The sequence below is a fragment of the Telmatherina bonti genome (genome assembly GCF_933228915.1).
Source record: "Telmatherina bonti genome assembly, chromosome: 2".
NCBI lineage: Eukaryota > Metazoa > Chordata > Actinopteri > Atheriniformes > Telmatherinidae > Telmatherina > Telmatherina bonti.
The window spans coordinates 29,868,390-29,890,431 of NC_136620.1; the positions used below are offsets into that span (position 1 = coordinate 29,868,390).

Below are 22,042 nucleotides of genomic sequence, written 5' to 3' on the forward strand. Positions count from 1 at the left end.
TGGTGCTGTTTCAATTGCTATTAAGATCCACACACTTCGTGGTGGCAGATGATTTCTATGTTCTCATCACATTGTATTAATTGCAAATTGAAAAAAACCATTGCAAGCAACATAAGAATGGAGGTGTTATGTTTTGTGTAGATAACAAAGTGTTATCATTGTTACTCAAAAGGCAGAAATAATAAGTATTCAAGTTATCAGCTGGCTCAGTGCCCCCACTTAACTAATGTGTGTCAGAATTAATGAGTTGTGTGCTGTGGTAGCAAAATTCACTGAGCCAATTAGTGAATCTCTGAAAGTATGGCACCCCTTAGCAAACTGCTGAGCTGCACAGTATTGGGCACCAACAACAATAAGCAATCTGCAAACCTGAGAATGACCTTCAGACTGCAACAATCAGCCACATGTAGATATTCATTTTACTCTGTTTCCCATGCCGTTTGAAATAGTAAAGTCTGCTATGTTGCATGCATGGTGAGAAATCTGTTCAGCTGAGTGAACAATTAACTTTCCATAGCAAGAAATCAGGAGCAGATGACGACAATATGCTATGAAAGAGAGCTCTGTAATCCTCAACATCAAAGTGTTTTTGGTTGGAGTTATCTGTGTGAAGCAAGTCTTTGAATGTTGATGTTGCTGAGTTGTTTAGTTTACAAAAAAAAGCTTCACATTTGAGATATACTTTCTGGGAATTTAAAGATCTTTATTGCAATTCATTGTTTGGGGTTAAACAAATGAGTTTGCAGGAATGTCATGCTAAGTAATGCAATAAGTCAATTTTCTTTATAGGACATGTCAAGATTTTTTTTTTTTTAAATGCTACAAAGAGATACAAGTATCAAAGAGTGTGAGGTGAATTGATTAAATTTTGTTGTGTTGTGCATATTACTTGGCAGCCTATGTTATTTTACCTTCTGTTATTCCTATCTTTAGGGTTGTGGCTGATGTAATAGTTTGCACATTAGTTCAGTCGGTGGAGGCTAACTCATTGCAAATTTATATTCCAAAACGATGAAAGAATGGGCAGTGAGTTGGAAATGGCTGATTTCTTGGGCCTAAAACTTAAAAAACAAGAACTTACCTCAAGCAATCGCAGACCGTCCTCTTCATTATGAGCAACGATGACCTTCAGTGTAAAAAAGAAGAGTGCCGTGATAAATGGAGTAGCTTCTTATTTTGTAATTAGTTTAGAGTGAAACTCAAGCTGTTCATGGGTCAAATTTGAGAAGCTTCCACTGTGTAAATGAAAATCCCCTGGTATTTTTCATAGTTCAATTTATTGTTTCAAATTTTGGCTAAGCCAACGTTCACAAATAAAACCGTGCTGTCACCACAGTAAACAAAAGGCATCAGAGCTGCCATCTTTCCAATCTTTTTGTGAGAGAATATCCAGAGACAAAATGAAGAAAAAATCATCTGGTTATTATTTTTACTTTTTTTGTTTGTTATATTCAGCCTACTCAGATGTTAGTAAAAGTAAAAGCAACTAGAAAAAGTATTCAGAGTGCAGACCTCTGCTAAGCAGCTCATTTTCAGCCAAATTATGATTTTCACCCTATTTCATAGTTCCACATTCATTTTAATTACACTGTTGGATTAATAGATTTTCCAAACATACCTTCTGCATTTGAAATAACAAGGAAATTATTGATAGTCAAATATTGATTGGAAACCTGGCAACATTGTCACAACTATTTTATATTTAACTTCAACTGTAAAGAAAAAAATAAAAACAACAGCACAATATTTATTTAGTGAAGGATTTTTATTGCCTCGCTGAGGCAAGATATTAATTAGGTTAAAATAATTATGCCATTTTTCTATTCTAGCGGTAAAGAATCCTTTTATAAATTCTTGCGTCCTCATCACTCTTAGATCACTCCCAAAATTGAATGGAATATAAGTTAGATCCAGACTCATTCTCAGATAAAAATTACAAAAATCTACGCAGTAGTTTTCATGTGAACTTGCTGACAAACAAGCAAACAGACAGACAGACAGACAGATGAACACAGCCAAAAACAGCCTCCTTGGCGGTGGTGATTATTTGCAATGCAGACTTTGTGAGAATTTATTAATTGTCAAAATGTGATGCAAATTTCTCCTCTGAAAAAGTCATACAATGAGGACTGAAACAATTAAAATCAGGTCTCTCATCCAGGCAAATGTATTCTTCTGTTTTGCCTGACATCACTGTCTAGGCATTATGACAACTTTCCACTGAGCTACCTTCTTTCACCTTCGAACAAGCTCTTGTACTCCACTATATGAATACAGTCTTACCATTTACCATATTCCCCACTCTCATCAGTCACTCTAAAGCTTTCTGGGCTAATAAGCCATCTAACTGTAGTGGGTTTGAGCCTGATGATTCTCTTGGCATTCAGCTGCCTGTAAGTGTGTGTGCAATCTGTTTTTGTCTGCATCCATATTAGTTGTTGTGCATCCAACAATCTCTAAGCTCATTACAGTAATCAGGTTAAAGAGAGGGAGACGGGGGAGTGCTTGGCCTACAGCGTGTTTCCTCTGGACTTCTCCAGTGAGACGGAGAAACCTCTCACACAGGCTCCGACTGAGCTGGTGGGACCCAGCCCTGCAGATGCCTCCTCCTAATGATTCTCTCCTGCTGCTTCTGTTTGTACGAAACCCACACTCGGGAATTCAGCTGCACCCATGCTGTCATAATGACCAGCTTGTAATTGTAAAACCATTCTGATATACACCCATACTTTCCAGAGTTTCTGATTAATTTACCATGGCTCACTCTGAAACATTCAGTAAACAATACATCTTCCTTTCTGCTATTTTCAGAAAAAGCATCAACAATGATCCACAGAAAAAAACACAACAAAACAGACAAGTGTTTACTAAAGTTTTTCTTCACAACCACAGGAATAAAACTGAGAAATTGTGAGTGTTTACAGTGTTAGCATTGCTGTGTATGGGAAAGGCCTTTTTTGTTAAAAAGCTTTCGGTTTTGAAGCTTATATTGTGTTGAGTCACAAAAGCTTTGCTTCAGCTGTAATAAGAGGTGTTGTCCTGCATTCAGCCTCTCCTGTTTGTGCCTTTAGTATTTTATGCTCTGAAAGGTCTGTTGAAATCACCAAACAGACACTGCTGTGTCTCTTTATTTGTACTTGTGAGAAACTACAGAAAAGTTCTAACAGTAAAAGTAATTCAGACACACTTCCCGAGATTTGTAGTAGTGATATCTTTTAACACCACGTTTGTGTTGCAATTCAAATAGTTTCCATCTTAAGCACCACTGATCAAAGTTGCCTCTTTTGCAATCTCCAGTATTTTTTTTTTCCAAAGACCCATTTCTTTTTCTTCAGTACTGACAGAATTTGCCTGACCTGGGAATAGCCAAAAAGCTGGGGTTGCTATTGCAACCAGCAGATGTGGACATTTAAAGTGAGTCAGTGAGTCCTTAACTAAACATGGCACCATCCTTTACATTCACCACTCTGTATCACATGGGTCCACTGTATTAACATAGATCCAGCTGCAACTGTAGGCTTCAGGACTCATATCAGTCTGCAAGCTGGAGGCATTCACAGTTTTTCTCACCATTTGACCCTGTTTCCCACTAAATGAAGTATCAGATGTCTCTGAAGTAGATTTAAGCCTGGGATGTTTTGTTGTTAGTGATCAGAAAAACTATGGACATCTAGTAAGAAGCATGGGAAATACATTGTCTGCTCTTTTGTTATGATGCAAAAAATTGGCATGATAGATTCAAATTTTACCTCAAATTTCTATATTTGAAAGTTCTTTCTTAGAAAAAGATGATAACCTCTTTGGAGGGCAACAAGGTTTCTATACATGTTTTTCACTGAATTTAAACGTGCAAAATTTGTACAAAAGATGAACACTTTATTTTATATTGCATCTCTCTGCCAGGGTTTCCTTAGCCCAGCCCTTTAGCGCTTAAAGCTTTTAGGTGCATCCCTTCTTCAGCACACCTGTATCATTATAAGGCCTTTTGCAGAGCTCATTGACATGCGGATGAGTGAATTCAACTATTTGATTCAGGTGTGGGAGAAGGAATACATCTAAAACTTACAGGATAGTAGCTCTCAAGGACTATACTTGTATGGATTCTTCATTCATGCTCCATAGGTAGTAGCAATGCAAGAACTATGTTTCAGTCATGTACTGTGTGCTTTTAAAAGATTTTCCAGGAAAAACGCCCACTTGGACAGCAGGTCTCTGGCACAAAGTCCCTGCCTCAAAACCTGTCTGTAGTGTAAAGTCTGAAGATGAGTTGTTCTACACTACTTTTCCAGCCAATTTAAACACTAGATTCACCCGTGCTTTTTGTCCTTGCTGAGAAAAAAAAATAAAGCTGCAAGGGATTTCACAATGTTACCTCACCTGGTATACTTGGACTTGGGATTTTTCCTCAAAGAGCACATCTTTAGATTCTTGTAGTGATCAATTCATAGTTGGCTTTAATTTCTAGTTATCTTCTTCTCACAGTGGTGCTCTCCACACAAAAATGTAGAACCCTCAACGAAGTAGTCAAGTGGTGCTTCCAGGGAGAGGTATTTGTTATTTCTGAGACACACTCTATCAGAGTAAATCAGCAGCCTCCTTCAATCTGTATCTCTACTGAATATTTACATGTATTTGTGATGGGGCAGTTTTGAGGCCTTCTGGATCAAATTCAGGATTGCATTGTCATGTACACAGACAAGGCAGCTGTTCATACAATGTCAAAGTTCTGTTTTACTCCTTGTCTGCCTGATTTTTAAAGCAGACTTTAGCTGAAAACCTTAAGCCTTTGCAGAGTTTATACTAGATCCAGATGACAATGAAGTTGCTGCCTTAATCCAGGGTCCGAGTTGAGGTGGCTGCTGCTGCTGCTGCTGCTGTCTAGTCTTATGTGTCCAGGAAAAGGTGGGCAAAGCAGCAGCCATGGCAACTGAGGGCTGACTTGCTGCTATGAAAACAATGAGCCAACAATACAGCGTTGCTGTGAACAATGCAACAGCAAGATTTCACCCACCAATAATGGGGGCGTTATTGTTACAAAGACCACTTTGATATGATTATAAATTACTATGTTGGTGCCTTTTGTAATGCTATACTGAATAGAACAAGATGCTGGGCAAGATAACCTAATATGAACTTTGCATTGAGATACAAAAGAATGAATCCAAACTACTGTGTTAGGATTCCTCCCTCACTACAGTACATGCCAGAGGATGTGAAATGTTGATGGAGTCCCTTGGTGTATCAAAGTTTGGAATGAAGCCAGGGTTTGTTCCATTCCACTGCTTTTGACACTGTAATCAGCATTTAAGTCGCAACAGGCAGTATGAGAAAGAAAGTCAATGCGGATGGGAGATTGGAGTCACCTGATTTGGAAGATATGACATTCCAGGCAGAATATTTTGACTTTATGAGCCAGAGCTGTGAGAGTGTCATCTAGTACTCATGTCCACTGCCCTCTACAGGGTGATTCATTGTGAATATTTGAGTCTGTGAAGTCTGATGGGTTTGCATTTAAACTCTAAATGCAGAGTTTAAATTCTCACATTCAAAAAGTTCTCCACCCTCTGCACAGTGTATGCTTGTGCTACAAGCTCCAACATTCACTCCCACATGATTTATTGTAGTTCATTAAAGATTGCCTTGTTCATTTTTCACATTTTGTCAGAATCTGTTGATTAACAAAGTTATCTTTGGCAAAAGGCTCTTGCTGCCTGTGTAAGGAGAGACTGCATGAGGACAATGTTGATTGGTATGAGAAGAGATGAGGGGGACTAATGATAAGATAGTGAGAGTGGGGTTGGAATCTTAATTGTGACCTTTGTAATTGTGATGCAATTATTTTAAGAGCTCATTCTGTCTTGTACTCTGCAATATTTCCTCTTATTCCTGTCATGTGTGGAGTCTCTTCTTGCAACTTAATTACCATTACTTTATCTACTCAATCAGGCAGCCACAAAGAATTTTGTCCATCTTCTGCAACATTTCCATCCATTTTTTTGGTCCATTTTAGGCTTCTTGTATGATGAAGCAAACAAAGTGGTGGTAGCACCAAAAACTGTGGGGGCAGTGTTGAGCACTATGGCTGACATGTGACCCACAAAAAGAACAAGGAAGAAGATGCCACTACAATGTATTCTATGGCCCCATAGACCTCTTGTATCCATTGTGCTCCCTTCTCTTATATATCTTTCTGATAATGTACATTATCTTGATCTCCTGCATTAACTCCATGTTAGAATGTTGTCTGAAACTGACTTCGGAACACGGAGGTGAACTTTGAACTCTGCAGTGCCCTCTGGTGGATACATGTATATATATATATATATATATATATATATATATATATATATATATATATATATATATATATATATATATATATATATATATATATATATATATACATATACATATACATATATATATATATATATATATATATATATATATATATATATACATATACATATACATATATATATATATATATATATATATATATATATATATATATATATATATATATATATATATACATATATATATATATATATATATATATATATATATATATATATATATATATATATATATATATATATACATATACATATACATATATATATATATATATATATATATATATATATATATATATATACAGTATATTATCATTATATAAAATATGTGTGTATATATACTTCATTTTATTTCCATCTGAGGTTTAAATGAAACATAAAACTGTGCTTTCAGGGTGGTATGTTGCTTAATCCTCAAATTTAACGCCTGTGAGTGTCTAATTTCACTGATGTCATGGTTATTATGTACCACACTCCATTTACTTAAAACTGTTTATGTGAGGAAGGGTTCAAATGGAATATCAGTTCAAGCAGTCAAATTTCTGAAAGTATAATTTATTTGCCTCATGTCATTCATTCGTTCATTCATTTATTCATTCATTCATTCATTCATGGTACACTGCTGGACGTATTGCCAGTCCACCACAGTGTATCATTGTCAAGTTATTTAAAAGCACTACATGCACTATTGATGTGATCACAGAGATGATTCTTTACATTTTAAGTAAATCTGAGAGGAAATCTGTTACTACAGCAGAAAAACATTTACATTAAGTCTTAGTAGTAAAAACTGTTTACTATTTAACTGTTTGGGAATTGTGTGATTCTCTGAGATCTCTGGACACGCTAAATAATCCATTTCTCCTTGGGGTTATATAATTGTTTGCTGCTAAAATGCACAATAGGAAGTCAACATTTCTTGCATCAGTTGCTTGTATGAAATTATACTCTGGATGTAATTGTGGGGAATTAATGCTCCCAGAATAAACACACTAAAGTATGTTCAGTCTGGAAACCCTCAAACCTTCCATATGGCATGCAGTGAGCAGTACATAATAGGCAAACCTGCTTGAAGTGAGACGTTGAAACCACTTGACAAACACCTGTTTGGTAATTTACAATCATATTACTCATAAATACAGAATAATATCTCCAAATGGTTTATATGAAATGAATAAATATGTAAAGAAACTTGCATAAAGGATAAGATAGAACTAAATCAGGGGTTTGTTTTGTCATCCATCTTAATAGAAGATAAGCTGCTTTATCTAAATGTTATTTTTACTTTTTTTTTTCTTTAGCAAACTGACTAGCAACAAAGAGATTAAACAGTTGACTCCAAGCATATTCCATTTTCCACATCATTACATCATATTGCCTTTTATACTTAGCAGTCACATCAGGGATTTATGGCTAAAAATGGGCTTTATACTGATAATGAAATCATCATGTGTTGAGCTCATTCTTACTTCAGACTGATCTGCATCCATCAGTGTATGTAATGAAACGAAAAGAAATGTTTGGGCAGCATCTGTTGGAGCCACAATGAACCGCTCCCTCTGAGGGCTGATTCAGAAGCCAGGTCAGCCTACAGTCAGTTTACTGACTGAACATGTTGCTCATTGGTTGCGTGACTGCAGCTGCAGGGTGGAGCATTCCTCCTCTAGTGGCTATTTCTGCTTCCATTTATGAGGAAGCCAATACTTCTCATTTGTAAATGTAGAATGATGTAAATAGCTTCATTTTCTGTGATATACAGTGTAAGACTGGACTAACTAAACCAATACTGTCACAAATGTGTGGATAATGTACAGTGACCTTCAAGAAGTAATGAAACACCAAAAAGAATTAATTTTTTCATAATCCGCTGCAAAAAAACAAGTAACAGTGCATGCTATTGGTTTTGAAGAATTGGGATGAAAGCTGTATGCTGCTCTGCTTAAGCTTTAGATCCTTTTGAAGCAATACCCCTGCAGGAAGCTCTACATCATTCGACATTTTTAGTGTAAGAGGAGATGTTCTCTCCCTCCTTGCAACAAGGACAAGATTGATAGTTTCTGTCAGTACCTATACCCAGGAATTGCATTATGGCACTGTGTCAGACCTAGTAATCCAGAGAGTAGGTCATAACAGAAAAGACTCATTTTTAAATGTTGCTGAAAATGTAATCCATTTTGTTAGTGGCTCTGAATTTAGAACATTGACTTAATGATTTTTACCGTCTTTACTAAAACCCTCTAAAAAGAAAATAGATGCCGAACCTTACAGAATATAACAGTTTGGCCAAATTAAATCTGGTGATTACATAAATCTAATTTATCACATTGTCTGGTGTTTGCTTCATCCTGCCAGAGCAATGATTAATTCATTTATGAAATATAAGAAGGGTTGAGACTGGAGGTGAAAGGCTTTGACTTATTAATTATTTAGATAGTTTTAAGGTATACTCCGGATTCACTGGGTGATCTCTGCAAGAAATTTACTACGAGGACATTTATGTGTAAAAATGATATATGCGAGTTTTAAAATAGCAGACTTTTGAAGATGTTATAAAAGGCAACACAAAGTGAAAAGAGAATGAACTGTAATAACTGTATAATTACACTGTGTACCTCTTCTAAAAGAAAAAAGCTGATCCATTTGTCATTCTTTGGGCACCTTCTGAATATTTAAGTTTTCAAATAAGTGTAAAGTGATGAATATATGCTGATTAAATTATGTATTGGTGGTCCTATGTGATAGTTAGCGTACATTATAGGGATGATAGTTATAATGTAATAATTTGTCAGAAATGGACTCATACCTCATTTTTATTATTTTATGGTTAGTGACTAAATAAGAAATAAAATAAATACAAAGCTAATCAGATCAACCTATTTTTCTTTTCTGTCTCACATAGTCTTGTATTGGACTGTTTTTTGGGAAGAATGCAAATTCATTCTGACCTGCAGGAAGCTGACCTTGCTTTCAGTCAGACGAGGATAAAAGGCTGATGTTTTGCTGAGAGTGTCAATGCAGGATGTAAAGATGAGATAAGGGTGGGTGTGGGGTAGAACAGCTAACATTTTCTCAGTGCAGACACGCTTTAATGCTGCTTTACTCAACGGTCCTGAGAACTGCTGAGGTTAGACTTACTCTTAGCTTTCCATAAATCCTACAGTATCTTTAAATTACATCACAATAATAGCTCATCAGACTTAGAATAATAATGAATTATGCAGTAATCATCAGCAGCAGATCATTGCTGACTATTTGGTCAATTTTTATTTTTTTTTTTTAGGTGCATTGCAGTTTGTCAAAAGCTAATTGTAATTCTTTACAATAACTGTGCTTGCTGCAGACTTGTCATAATATCACCTTTTATTTGAGATAGTCTTGTTTTCATATTTGCATTATCATTTCTGATGATGTCAATGAAATAAGATATTTGTAAATGCATCATTGCTTCTGTTTTAGAGTGCAAATGAGTGTCAAATATAAAGTATCTTCTTTTTTTAACCTGAGAATTATCACTTTTTTTTTCTTACTCTGTGTATAGAGCTGACCTTAAGACCACTTTGGTCACCAAAGTGACCAAAGTGGTCTTAAGGTCCACTTTGGACCTCTTAAGGTCCACTAAGGTTTATTTTGCTGGTCAGTAAAATAAACCTTTCTTATTTTGCTGACCAGCAAAATAAGAAAGGTTTAGAATAGATTCTTCAGAAAAAACTTTTTATTCACACCAAAAATGCTCTGTGATGTTATATTCTGTTATCATTTCACTGCACATGTTTTGAACATGTTTTACTGTTTTTGTTAGTCATTGGGGTTATGTGTCACAATCAGTGAGTAATTGCTCCAGAGGAAAGTGTCAAGTTGACTGTAAGAATAATAAGACAAAAACCTACCCTGGCTTTTCTTGTCCTATGCCTTCATTTTTATTTTGCCTGAGAAACACAGACTGAATGAATGAAAATGGAAAACAAAACACACCTTATGTCGTTCCAGGACGTTCATTCACTCTTCTCGGAGTTGTCATGCTGCTTCGCATATGTCATTCTGTTAGGAGACATGTTAAAGACTGGCCCTGACAACCTGGTCATACACAGGCTGATATTCCTTACGTTTAACACCCAACCACCTCCTTACTATACCAGTCTGACAGACTGGTATAGTAATCACAGCAGTTGTAGTTTTCCAGCTCTGCTCTGCTGCTGATACCACAGCCACTCATTAGAGCTGTATCCTCTCCAGATGGCTCTTCCTTCCAGGCCCTCTATTGAATTGTCCATGCTTTGACTCCTTAGAAAGCTGCTCTTTGGTCATTTTCATGGTGTTTTATTGGAATAATAAACAAAACTAATTCAATGCAGGACTCTTTTCTGATGAATTAGGGACAGATATGAGGTACAAAATTCTATTTTGAGCCTACCTTGTTGATCTCTTATGTGAAATAAAAGGGAAAAAAAGCCACTCCAGAGAGACGGATGAGCGAGGTGTGTCTTATGCTTACTGGAGAGCAGAGCTAATGAGGAATTGGCTGCATTTGAGTGTTTGCACAAGAATCCTAGTGAAAGATGTTTTCTTGCATTACTGTAAGTTTTGGGATTAGTATTATCCCTTTGGGATTCATCATGAGTTTACTGAAACACTTACCATCTGAAGTGACTGCTGTGTTTAAACCCAGAGTCATTTTATTCAAATGCTTCTCATTTAATGCGGACTGAGGTGGACTTTTGGGAAACCATTTACAACAGCCCGTTTACTTTTTGTGTATAAGGAAGTTGTTACTGAGCATTCAGTGCAGGTCTTTTTGGTCTGCAGTTTGGAGTATCTAGCATCTCATCTTGAAGAGAGGATCTATGAAAGAGTTGGATGACAAAAACTCTGTGGGGTTTCTCTGCCAGCTTGCATTGAGGACAGTTCATGCAGTGCCATTACCTTTTCTTCTGTGGGCTAGTCTTTATCTTTTTGTATGAAAAGTAATGGATGGATAGGACCTATTGGAGAGGAACTCGCAGCCATGACAGAGGCACCGTCACAGGCGGGCCCATTCACAACTCCATCATAATACGAAACTTTACTTCTCAGACTTTTCTGCTCTTGCTCAAAAGGCGGCTGCAGATCAGCTGTGAATTCTGACACAAAAAACCTCTTTGTTTCCAACTGTGACTGAGAGCTGGATTGGATCAGTTTGGATTTTTGAATGTTATCCTTTACATCTGACCATGGAGAAGACATACTGAATCCCTGTGCAGTTGCAACAGTCAGAACGAAGAAGGTAGATGATGATTTATTAGTTGAAACAAAAATTCAGCAGATGTTTGGATAATAGTTTTCATCTGGGGGAAAAATTCAAAAGAAAAAATTTCAAATGTGAGTATTTGTTTAATTTTTTCCCATTTCTGATTCATCAATACTTTGTTTGTTCCCGCTGTTTAGATGAGCCAATTAATAATTCACTGGTTTCTGATTGTAACTGCCACCATCTTGTCTATGGGGATGGAAACATGGAAACATTTTCGCCAGAAAATGCAAGAACTAAATCTCTGATCAATAATTTGTATATATGAGACAGAGTCTCCTGGTATAGATGGCCAATTTATCACTTTCATCTCTCTCTGCGTTGATGCCAAGGTCAAGGACGAGGGGAAAAAAGCTCTGCAATATCAGTCTCCTTTTTTTTCCATGAGTCCCAGAATACCAGAATTGATTTCATCCTAATGGCTGCATATGATAAAACACCCACAGATTTGTCTCACCATGAAGTCTTCTTGTGGAGGAGAGAGCAGACCAGTGGAGGAGTGAATAACGGTGCTGAATGTGTTTTGAAGCATCTCCTATTACATTTGCCAATTAGACAGATTTGCACTCTCTCTTTTTCTGCTTAAAGGCAGTGTTTGTTTTTTTTTTGCCTTTGTTCAGCTAATTCCACATGCACTGCAGTCAAGCAGATGCTCTTCATATGCTGAAGCATATGAAGCATATATCTGAAGCAGATTTACTGCAAATGCATGTTTAATTTGACAGGTAAAGATGTCCCAAAGGAAGTCATTGTGGTGATTTGCTCTGTGTCATTGTGTGTTTTACTCTTCATTAAAGTATGAAGATTTCATCTTCATACTTTAAGGCCTGATTATGTTATAAGATTCCATTTTAATAATGGCCACTTAATGATGGCTCAGACAGAGACTAATTATTTAAGATGTTGATGGATGTAATGAGTTAACATTATGAACCTCATGTCATGTTTTTTTTTTTACATGTTTTCCAGGTGTGTAGGTTGGTGAGGTCATTTAGTTCCCACCAAGATGGTGGCCTTGTCCTTAAAGATTTGTGTACGCCAGTGCAATGTGGTGAAAACGATGCAGTTTGAGCCATGCACCCCTATATATGATGCCTGCAGGATCATCAGAGAGAGAGTTCCAGAAGCACAGACAGGACAAGGTTGGTTGAATGGTGAATCTGATTTAAATCATGGAAATGTATAGGCATGAATATTTGCATGTTTTGTTTCACTCTGTGTTTCAGCCTCAGATTATGGCCTGTTTCTGTCTGACGATGATCCTCGGAAAGGAATCTGGCTCGAGTCTGGAAGAACTCTGGATTACTACATGCTGCGCAACGGAGTAAGATTAAATCATATAGTCTGGGGTGGAGACCTGTCGTTGTCACTTATCATTTCTCAAAGTGATTTATACTTTCTGGTGCAAGCTAAGATATTTATGCCTTCCTGCTTTCTGGGAGCGACTGCAGTTTACTGTTGAGAGGAATTATTGGGGCTGCGGATTTCATCATGCTTTCCTTCCGGTTTTCTTAGGATGTCTTGGAGTATAAGAAGAAACAAAGGCCACAGAAGATCAAAATGCTGGATGGTGCAATTAAAACCATCATGGTGGATGACTCAAAAACAGTTGGCGAGCTTCTTGTCACCATATGCAGTAGAATCGGTAAGTGTCTTTGCTGTGAGTTGTGTGAAAATCAATTCTGTCAAGCCTCCATCCAAAGCTCAAATTATTCCTCTTCTACTTTGTGTTTCCACTTGGCCTTATCCCCAGTTGCATTTGTGCAATGTCATTACATTTTCTTATTTTCACATCTGAAGAGCAGCATTTGTTAAGCACCTTTAAGCATTTATGTATGCTTGATAAAGTCCTAATTATGGTTTGTTTAGTGTACAATGGACACAATTTATCAAGCTCAAACAAGCGTGTTTGTAATAAACGCTGAAGTGTTTTTCCTAAGGCCCAGGCCTTACCATCTTGCCTGTGACAGAGGTGTTCCCTAAGCTGTGTATTTCAATTATAATGGGCTGCTACCAAGCCTAATTGGGTGAGGAAGAGAAGGATGTGTGTCTGGCAGATAGCTTTATTGGAAAATGTTTATTTAGAGTAGGGCTTTCTGCATGGCTTCTTCTCTTCCTCGCCTCCTATTTTAGTTTTCTGGCTGTGGACCAGCTTTCCTTCACTTCTGTTTGAAAGCAGAGTGAACATGATGAATAGAGCAATAGAACTGCAGAGATGCTTTCCCTATCATGGTTGTAGTTATCATCAGGGTTTGAAGCGTCCTCTCCACTGAGAAATACTTGGCTAACTTTTTTTCAGGAATAACGAACTATGAAGAGTACTCGCTCATTCAAGAGGTGACAGAAGACAAGAAGGAGGATGGGATGGGGACGCTGAAAAAAGACAGAACCCTGCTGCTGAGAGATGAGAGGAAAATGGAAAAGCTCAAAGCCAAACTCCACACAGATGATGACTGTGAGTGCAAGCTCATAAAAGCATTTGCAAACATTTTTGATGTATTTATGGCCTATTCCAACTTTTTATTTTCTTCTTTAACCAATCTAACTGAAACCATCATCTGTACATGTGCTTTATCCCTCACATCTAATTTATTGAAGGGATTTTTAAAAGTTTAATGGAACTTGAAGTTGTCTTTTGCTCATTTACATTTTGAAACATCAAAATATACACATGACTCATCAGCTCTGGTTGATAATTTAATTTCTGGGAGCAAAAAATAATAACTTTTCATTCATAGTCAACGTTCTCAGTCCTGCACGCTATATTTAGAGGCTGTCTGTCAAAGCTGTCTGCCAGACTGTCATTTCCATGTTGCAGTAAAATCCCATTTTCTTTCCTCTACAATGTCTTTATAAGGTGAACGTTTAGTCATTCTTCTGCATGTGGTAACAGAGTGTGTGTATTGATTGGGCAGTGAACTGGTTGGATCACAGCAGGACATTCAGGGAACAGGGGGTGGAAGAAAGTGAGACCCTGCTGCTCAGGCGCAAGTTCTTCTATTCGGACCAGAACGTGGACTCAAGAGACCCTGTTCAGCTAAACCTGCTTTATGTTCAGGTAAATTTCCTGCAAACATCTGAGTTCATTGCATAACTAACAATAAAAATGTAAATTATTTGATTCATTGAGATGTTTTACAGAAAAAAACAGGATACTGTGCATCATGGATGTCTAAACAGGACTGTTACAAAACTCTGCAGCTGCTTTTGTCATGGTCAAGACAACTGAAATGTGTTTGGCTTAGATGTGGTCCAGAAAGTTTTGGCTTGTTTCTTAGTACACTACAATGTTTGAGCAATTTGAATACATTCATATGAGAGTAAACCTTTTATCCCAGATGTTAACAGCAACATTTAATATGGCTGCAAAGTGCAGCTGAGCAAATAGTGCCATGAGCTGCTTTTACAGTTATGCTAAATGGTTCACCAACTAGTCACCATCTTTGGCTGTCTGTAGTTTGGTGTATATCTGGTATAAAAAAGTGGATGAGTTAAAGCAAAATAGGTCACTTGCAAGCAGAAAAGGCCCACAAAAAACTGTGATTTGAAGGAAGTTAATGTGTTCTGTTAAGTGGTATTAAAGAGTTGGTTGAAAATTGACACACCACACTACCACTTTCACCTGGTATTTAAAGCCATTGTTAAAGAGCCCTCATTATTTTACAGGTTCTCTGTTTATTATTTGGGGGCCTAGAAGATTTTTTATTATACTTTGATGTTCCAGAAACACATTATTTTTCTTACACTCAACATTATTGCAGTACTTCCTGTCACCATCTGTTTCAGTTCCTATCAGGCATGGGAAGCCCCAGATCCTCTTCATATAAATTATTGACTAGCAGCTTTAAAATGTTCTCTTATCAATGCAATAATGCAAAACCGCTCTCTAAGGTTAGTTCATTACAGCCATATCCTTCTCCATCAATACATCTATTATGAGAAGTATTTGGACTTAGTGGACTTTTCCCTGGGGAGAAAAGTGACAAGGATGAGAAAGATAATTCAAATGTTCCCCCTATTTGCTGTGTCTGGTAGCTTGGTTTTTCTGTCTTTTACTTTAGGTTTTTCCATATTAAATTCAATTCTTGTATCCAAACAGAACAGTTTAACCACAGCAAACAAATACGCAAACTCCAGTATGGCTCGATATAAATCCATAAAGATTTGCAGCTGTAAAACATTATAACAAATCATTTCAGAGTTTTCATTTTTAAATCGAGTTTTGCCACCATGTTATAAAAATGCCTGAGAAATTCAAGTTTGTGAATGTGTAGAAAAGGATTTGCATGGTAGCTGTAAGAGTTTTATTTGAAACGAAAAATGGAAGTGCGTTTGGAAACATTCCATGGATGCAAAGCAAAAATAAAACTGCATGCAAGACTGAATCTGCAGATGCGGATTTTTGGCCTCATCTTCTATCTGATTGGATGATGACGGATTAAACTGTCCAATCAGAGAGCAGACTGTTTCCTGTCCTTTTGAACTGTGCCAGGCTCTCAAAGGGGCGTGAATAGCTTTTAAGGATTTAATTTGTTTAATGTCCAGTCAGACTGATTTGGATGTTTGGTCAGGAGATCAATGAAGCCATTTTTCAGATGTCGTTTCGGAGATAGTGGGGAAATATCGAAGTAGAGTAGTGTTATTGCACTTACATACAATAATGCAAAACATGATTTGAAAATGAATTACACAGACATGGCTGAGTGCTTTCTCACACTTAGTGATAAGCTTATCTAAACCATCACTTTTGTTATCATTTTTGTTTGACTCTGCATCTTTTCAGTCCCTGGTGACTTGAGATTTCTTAAATATCCTCGTGAAGACATTGAGCCCTTGCTGCTCCCGATGGTCTCCTCCTTTCTTTCTGTTCCTGTTTTTCCCCTCTATTTTCTCATCCTCCATTTCCATCCCTTCCAGTTTGCCTGCCTCCCACCCTCTTTCCCCTGGCATGCATTACGGCACTGTGCATATCATGGTCTCCTCTCAACACAGACTCATATTTCCTTTCACAATAACAACTCCGCCCCTTGCCCTCGCCCTCCCCCATCTATCTTTCCCTCGTTCTGTCTCTCACACACACTCGGATTGTTACACAGATCACAGAGACTCTTCACATAGCTGTGGCTCTAATTTGTCACTGTGTTAAAAGGGCCAAACAGAGCCAGAAGAGAGATCTTCTGAAGAGTGGAACATACCTCGGGCTCCTCCTTTTTTTTTCTTTGAGCTCCTTTCTTCAGGCTCTCCATCTTCCTCTTTAACAACTCTCATTCATAATTCCATTTCTCAGAATTTTTAATTTAGCTTTACTACCCTGTGTATATGAAACACAAGGAAATCATTGTTTTCCGCTTGCCTTAACACACGGTCATATATTTAAATGGATCATATATTCAGTGAGTTCCTGCTTTATTAACACAATACGACACTTTATGATGAAACTCGATGTGAGATGCATATTGATGCTTCAGCTGGTCAGCAACTTAAGCTATTGCTTATGTGGAGGGTGTGCGACTTTTAAACTTTCCATGTTAAACAGAGCAAAAACATGACAAAAGCTGGAAAACTAGTGTGCTAGAATTTTCTAGCAATAGCAGAATTTTCTGTTTGGTATAAATTTTATTTGACATTTTCAGACTCGTGTATATGTTTCTTACATTTTCATTTTTTTTTTTTTTCAGGTGCAGAAAAAGAGAAACATTTCATCCTATTTTTTTAAGTTTTCTTTTCCTGTTAGAGGCCACTAAGCATCTTGACTGCTATTTTGAGGTGAAAGATGCTAGAAATGTGTCAAAGCTGACAGACTGGTGAAATGTATGAGATTGTTTGGAGATAACAGTAATGACCTGTACTTCATGTTCAGGCAGACTTGATTTTATTCTAACCTTCCAGCTGTAAGATTGCACTTCTGCTGTCCTTCTTATGAAAATGATCAGTACTAACATGCTCAAACTATTTCTATTTACTTCTTTTTGTATTTACTCCCAAATTCTTGTGATGCATTGTAAAGGACAGTCTGCTGTCATCTTACTCTACTAACACTATTATTAGTTCTTTCACTTTCCTTCAGTTGACTCACTTATCACTGACATCCACTTATCAGATCATTTTTGGATCTGTGCATATTTTGTGATGGAGTTTATTTAACAACACAGTCATGTGAACATTATTTTTTTCCAAAGAGATGAGACAGTTTCATTGAAAAAAAAAAAACAAAAAAAAACGCAGAAGATGTAGGCTGGCCAAACAGCTTTACAAGCCTTAACTCTTTTAGACTTTACTGAACTATAACTTTAGTAACAGGATAATAAATTAGGATTGCTCAGATGAGAACATACTGTCAGTTCTTTGACATAGCACTTGTGCAGATTTGCAGTTGTATCATATCAGTTCAAGATTTGAACTCTTGTAATTTCAAACCCAACCAACCAAACACAAAAATGACACACAAACATACTAGAAGTTCTGCCAGTAATAGATTAATATTCTTTACTGCTCGGCCACCCTCTGATGAGAACTAAAGAGAAGTACAAGCCTCTGTACTCTAGCATCAGCCACCTCTTTGGCTTTTATTCTTGCTCACTTATGAAAGAATATTATTTGTATCAGGCAACAACATAGTCATAACAGGAAGCGACAAACCATTCATCTTTCAAATATAGTTTCTAAAGCTGCTATCTCAGCCAAAGACCTGCTATCCCACAGGGTATTGTATTATATCATGGTGATAGCACTTCAACAGCTTCGTGGCATTTTTACTTCACTGCAAACAAAAAAATCTAGAAAAAGAAGAAAAGACAGAGACAGAAAATCTGTTTCTCTGTTTGTTAGAAATAATATTTGTTTTCTCAGTGATACATTAACAACCATCCAATAAAACACAAAGTGCATTTAGTAACTTAAGTTAATCCCCCCCCATCAGCATTGATTTCTATAGCTGTATTGTGTGTGCTCTGTGAAGGCATTGTGGACTGGTTGACCTCAGAGTTGTAGCCTTGGGCTGTGTGTGTCACAGAGTCTGATGTCTTGTGCTTATTTCCACTCATGCAGCTTTATTAAACTGGCCTATAACCAGTTCCTGTGTCTTCTGCCATGTTCCCTATGAGAAGTTGTGCATCTACCCACACTGTAATATTTTCTCTTATCAAAGCAAATGTTCCTTCATGTTCCCACTTAATATGAGGAGTGACATTAAATGGGCTACTCAGAGAAAATGTCAAATTTAAACTTAACTAACTTATTTGTAACTTTGTTCCTTTTTTTATGATTATTACAGGGAAATCTTATTTTTTTAAGATACTTTTTTTACATGTATAGCCCCTATGATGTTGGGATCTTGTGTTAGATGTAAATAAGAAATACAATTAATTTCAAATCGTTTTTAACCTATATTTAATTATACAAATATTCACTCATTTTGAGATTGATGGCTGCAACTTGTTCCAAAAATGCTGAGATAGGGGCAACATAAGACAGGGAAATTTGAAATTTGCTCAGAAAACACTTGTTTGGAACATATCACAGTTGAACAGGAGCATCATAATGGAGTATACAAGAAGCATCCGCCAAAAGGCCAAGTTGTTCACAAGCAGGGATGGGGTAAAGTTCATCACTTTGTGAACAGCTCCTTCAGCAAGCAGTCCTACAGTGTAAGGACATTTCTCCACACACCATTGCAAAGAATTTAGGGGTTTTATCATCAACATTTAAAATATTAAAAGATTCAGAGGGCCTGGAGAAATCTCTGCATTTAAGCAGTAAAGCTAAAAACCAACATTGAATTCTTGTGATCTTAGATCCCTCAGATGGCACTGCTTTAATAACCGACATCAATGTGTGAAGGATATTAACAAGTGGCTGAGCAAAACTTCAGAAAACCATATCCAGTTAACACAGTTCATCTGAAAGTGCAAGTTAAAACTATCCTGGAAAGTTAAAGTCACGTATCAACAGCACCCAGATATGCCAGACTTCTCTGAGCCCAAGCTCATCTGAGATGGTATGGCACAAAGTGGACAAATGTGCTATGGTTTGACAAGTCCAAATTTCAATTGTTTTTGGAAATCATGGATGTTGTGGCCCAAAGATGAAAGGGAAGCATTTTTTATGATGGTAGTGATGGTGGGGGGGGGGGGGAGTGTCATTTGTGAAGATACCAATAATGCTGAAAGGTTTTGGAGCAGCATATGCTGCCATCCAAACAATTAATTTTTCAGGGACATCATATTTCAGCAAGACATTTCCAAGCCACATTCTGCACAAGTTACAACAGCGGGGTTTCACAGTAAAAGGGTACTAGACTGACCAGTCGGCAGTCCAGACCCATCTCCTACTGAAAATGTGTGATACACCAAATTTAAAACAAGCGAATAAATAAATGTATAAATTTGAACATTACACATCTTGTTTTTGTGGTATATTCAAATGAATATAGGCCAATCTAAACTATTACATCATGTTTTCATTTATGTTTTACAGAAAACATAAAGAAAAAGTAGAGTAACAGCAGAGGAACTACCAAACTACCAATAAAATTAGTCCCTTGTAATACTCATCCTTAACCTTTGCATAAAATTTTCTATTACCTTATCATCATCCAAATGTTATTCTTAGAAAGCACTGGAACGCCTGTTCTCTGTCTTACTAAGTTTTGATTAGGGATTATATATATATATATATATATATATATATATATATATATATATAGGCTATGCATTCAATATATATGCATTTAAAAAACACTCAAGGTCTAGTGACAGAATGTGCTCCATATCCACTCTACAAACAATGTTTGCTTTAGAATAGAGGATCAAATTCTCCTCTTGTTCCTCGCGTCTTGCTTTTTATAATTCCATCTAGTGAGCAGTGTGTATCAGTGTGAAAGGCATGTGTGAGGGCTAATTTTAGAGTGTCGTCTTGTGTTCAGTAAGAGCTTATGTGCTCCGCAGTGAATTGCACTTGGAGAAGGACATGATTGTGAGGAAAGGAAATTGTTGTCCTCATTACAGCAGTAAGCTGCTGCTTAGTTTTTCATTGATGTAATGGGACGTAAGAATGAGCTGAGTCCACGCTGCGCACTGATATGCCAATGCTAAAAGCACAAATGGAGCCTCTCTCACTGTCAGCATGGCCTCTGAGCTCTTGGAGCCATTAAATTTGCAGCAGTGAACTAGAAAGAGGGAGTGAAGCAGGGCTGGTTGCCCCCTGGAGAAAACAGCACACAGGGAGAACCATTTCAAAGATGTCAACAAAGACTTTTCCCTTCCTTTCTATTTAAATGGTCAGGATACCATTGCGATAAAATACAGTATGCGATGTCTCAACGGCCAAAATAATAAAAGAAAAGAAGAATGATTATATGTCTTAAGAACATATTGACAGCAGTCTTAAATGCAGATGGGGCAAGTTTGTGCACCCATGTCTTCTGTCACTCTTCTTTTTCATGACATATAATCTGTGATAACAAACTGTTGAACTGTTACATCTTAGTGTCAGCAGAATTACTGTCATTACCACAAACAAATCTTATTTAGTTTCCCTATGCGGAAGAGGCTCATTTTGGATACATACACTCCAAATCACAGTCCATCCAACACACAATATAATAGAGCTCTGTTTGGTGAATTTAGGATCTTTTAGAGGCCTTTGTAGTTGCACCCTTTTCTCTAGATGTCTGTTTCACTAAATCCTCTCCACTCTTGTCCTCGTGTCTCCTCCAGGCTAGAGATGATATATTGAATGGATCCCACCCTGTCTCCTTTGATAAAGCCTGTGAGTTTGCAGGGATACAGGCTCAGATCCAGTTCGGACCCCACGTGGAGCACAAGCACAAGCCCGGATTCCTTGAGTAAACTTTTTTTTTTTTTTCTCATTAAAACAAATCATTAAACCACCATTCAGACTAGCCATGTGTTGAGCATTTGTATGCTCATCTCACAGCTGTATGGTAGTTGCTGCCTGTTTCAGTACAGGCTGCTACCTCAGGGACTTCCTCCAGTGGAAAGCTCTGGGGGTAATGTCAGCTGTTACAACTGTTTTCTGATACATACACAGTAAGGGAAGAATGACCTCATATGTGGAGGTATGTTAATAGAAAAGGAAATGCCTGTAGCTCAAATGAGTAACCGTGTAAAAATGCCATTTATCTCCGTAGCCTGAAAGAGTTCCTACCTAAAGAGTACGTCAAGCAGAGAGGGTCCGAAAAGAAAATATTCCAAGTATGTATTTTTCATTGTTCAAATATATCATTAAATAAATAAATCTGTTTGAAACGATTAGCGGGCTGTTGAAAGAGCAGTTGTTTTGTTAGCTTTTTCTTTGTTCAAGCACAGAGCACACGTAACATGTTTCCCAAAAACATTCTCGTAATGTAACAGTCCGCATGAGACAGAGATGCAACTTC

The 22,042-nt window shown here is 37.2% G+C and overlaps 1 protein-coding gene across 1 annotated transcript in view; it reads left to right on the forward strand.

The window, feature by feature from the left end:
• tln2b (talin 2b) overlaps positions 1–22,042 on the forward strand; it is an 80,310-nt gene that overhangs the window by 15,827 nt on the left and 42,441 nt on the right. Inside the window, exons 2-8 of the mRNA XM_079251172.1 lie at positions 12,613–12,785; positions 12,870–12,967; positions 13,159–13,288; positions 13,943–14,098; positions 14,559–14,701; positions 21,360–21,487; positions 21,794–21,857. Of these exons, the coding sequence (XP_079107298.1) occupies positions 12,650–12,785; positions 12,870–12,967; positions 13,159–13,288; positions 13,943–14,098; positions 14,559–14,701; positions 21,360–21,487; positions 21,794–21,857 (855 nt within the window). The 5' untranslated portion in view covers positions 12,613–12,649. The remainder of the gene's footprint in view (positions 1–12,612; positions 12,786–12,869; positions 12,968–13,158; positions 13,289–13,942; positions 14,099–14,558; positions 14,702–21,359; positions 21,488–21,793; positions 21,858–22,042) is intronic.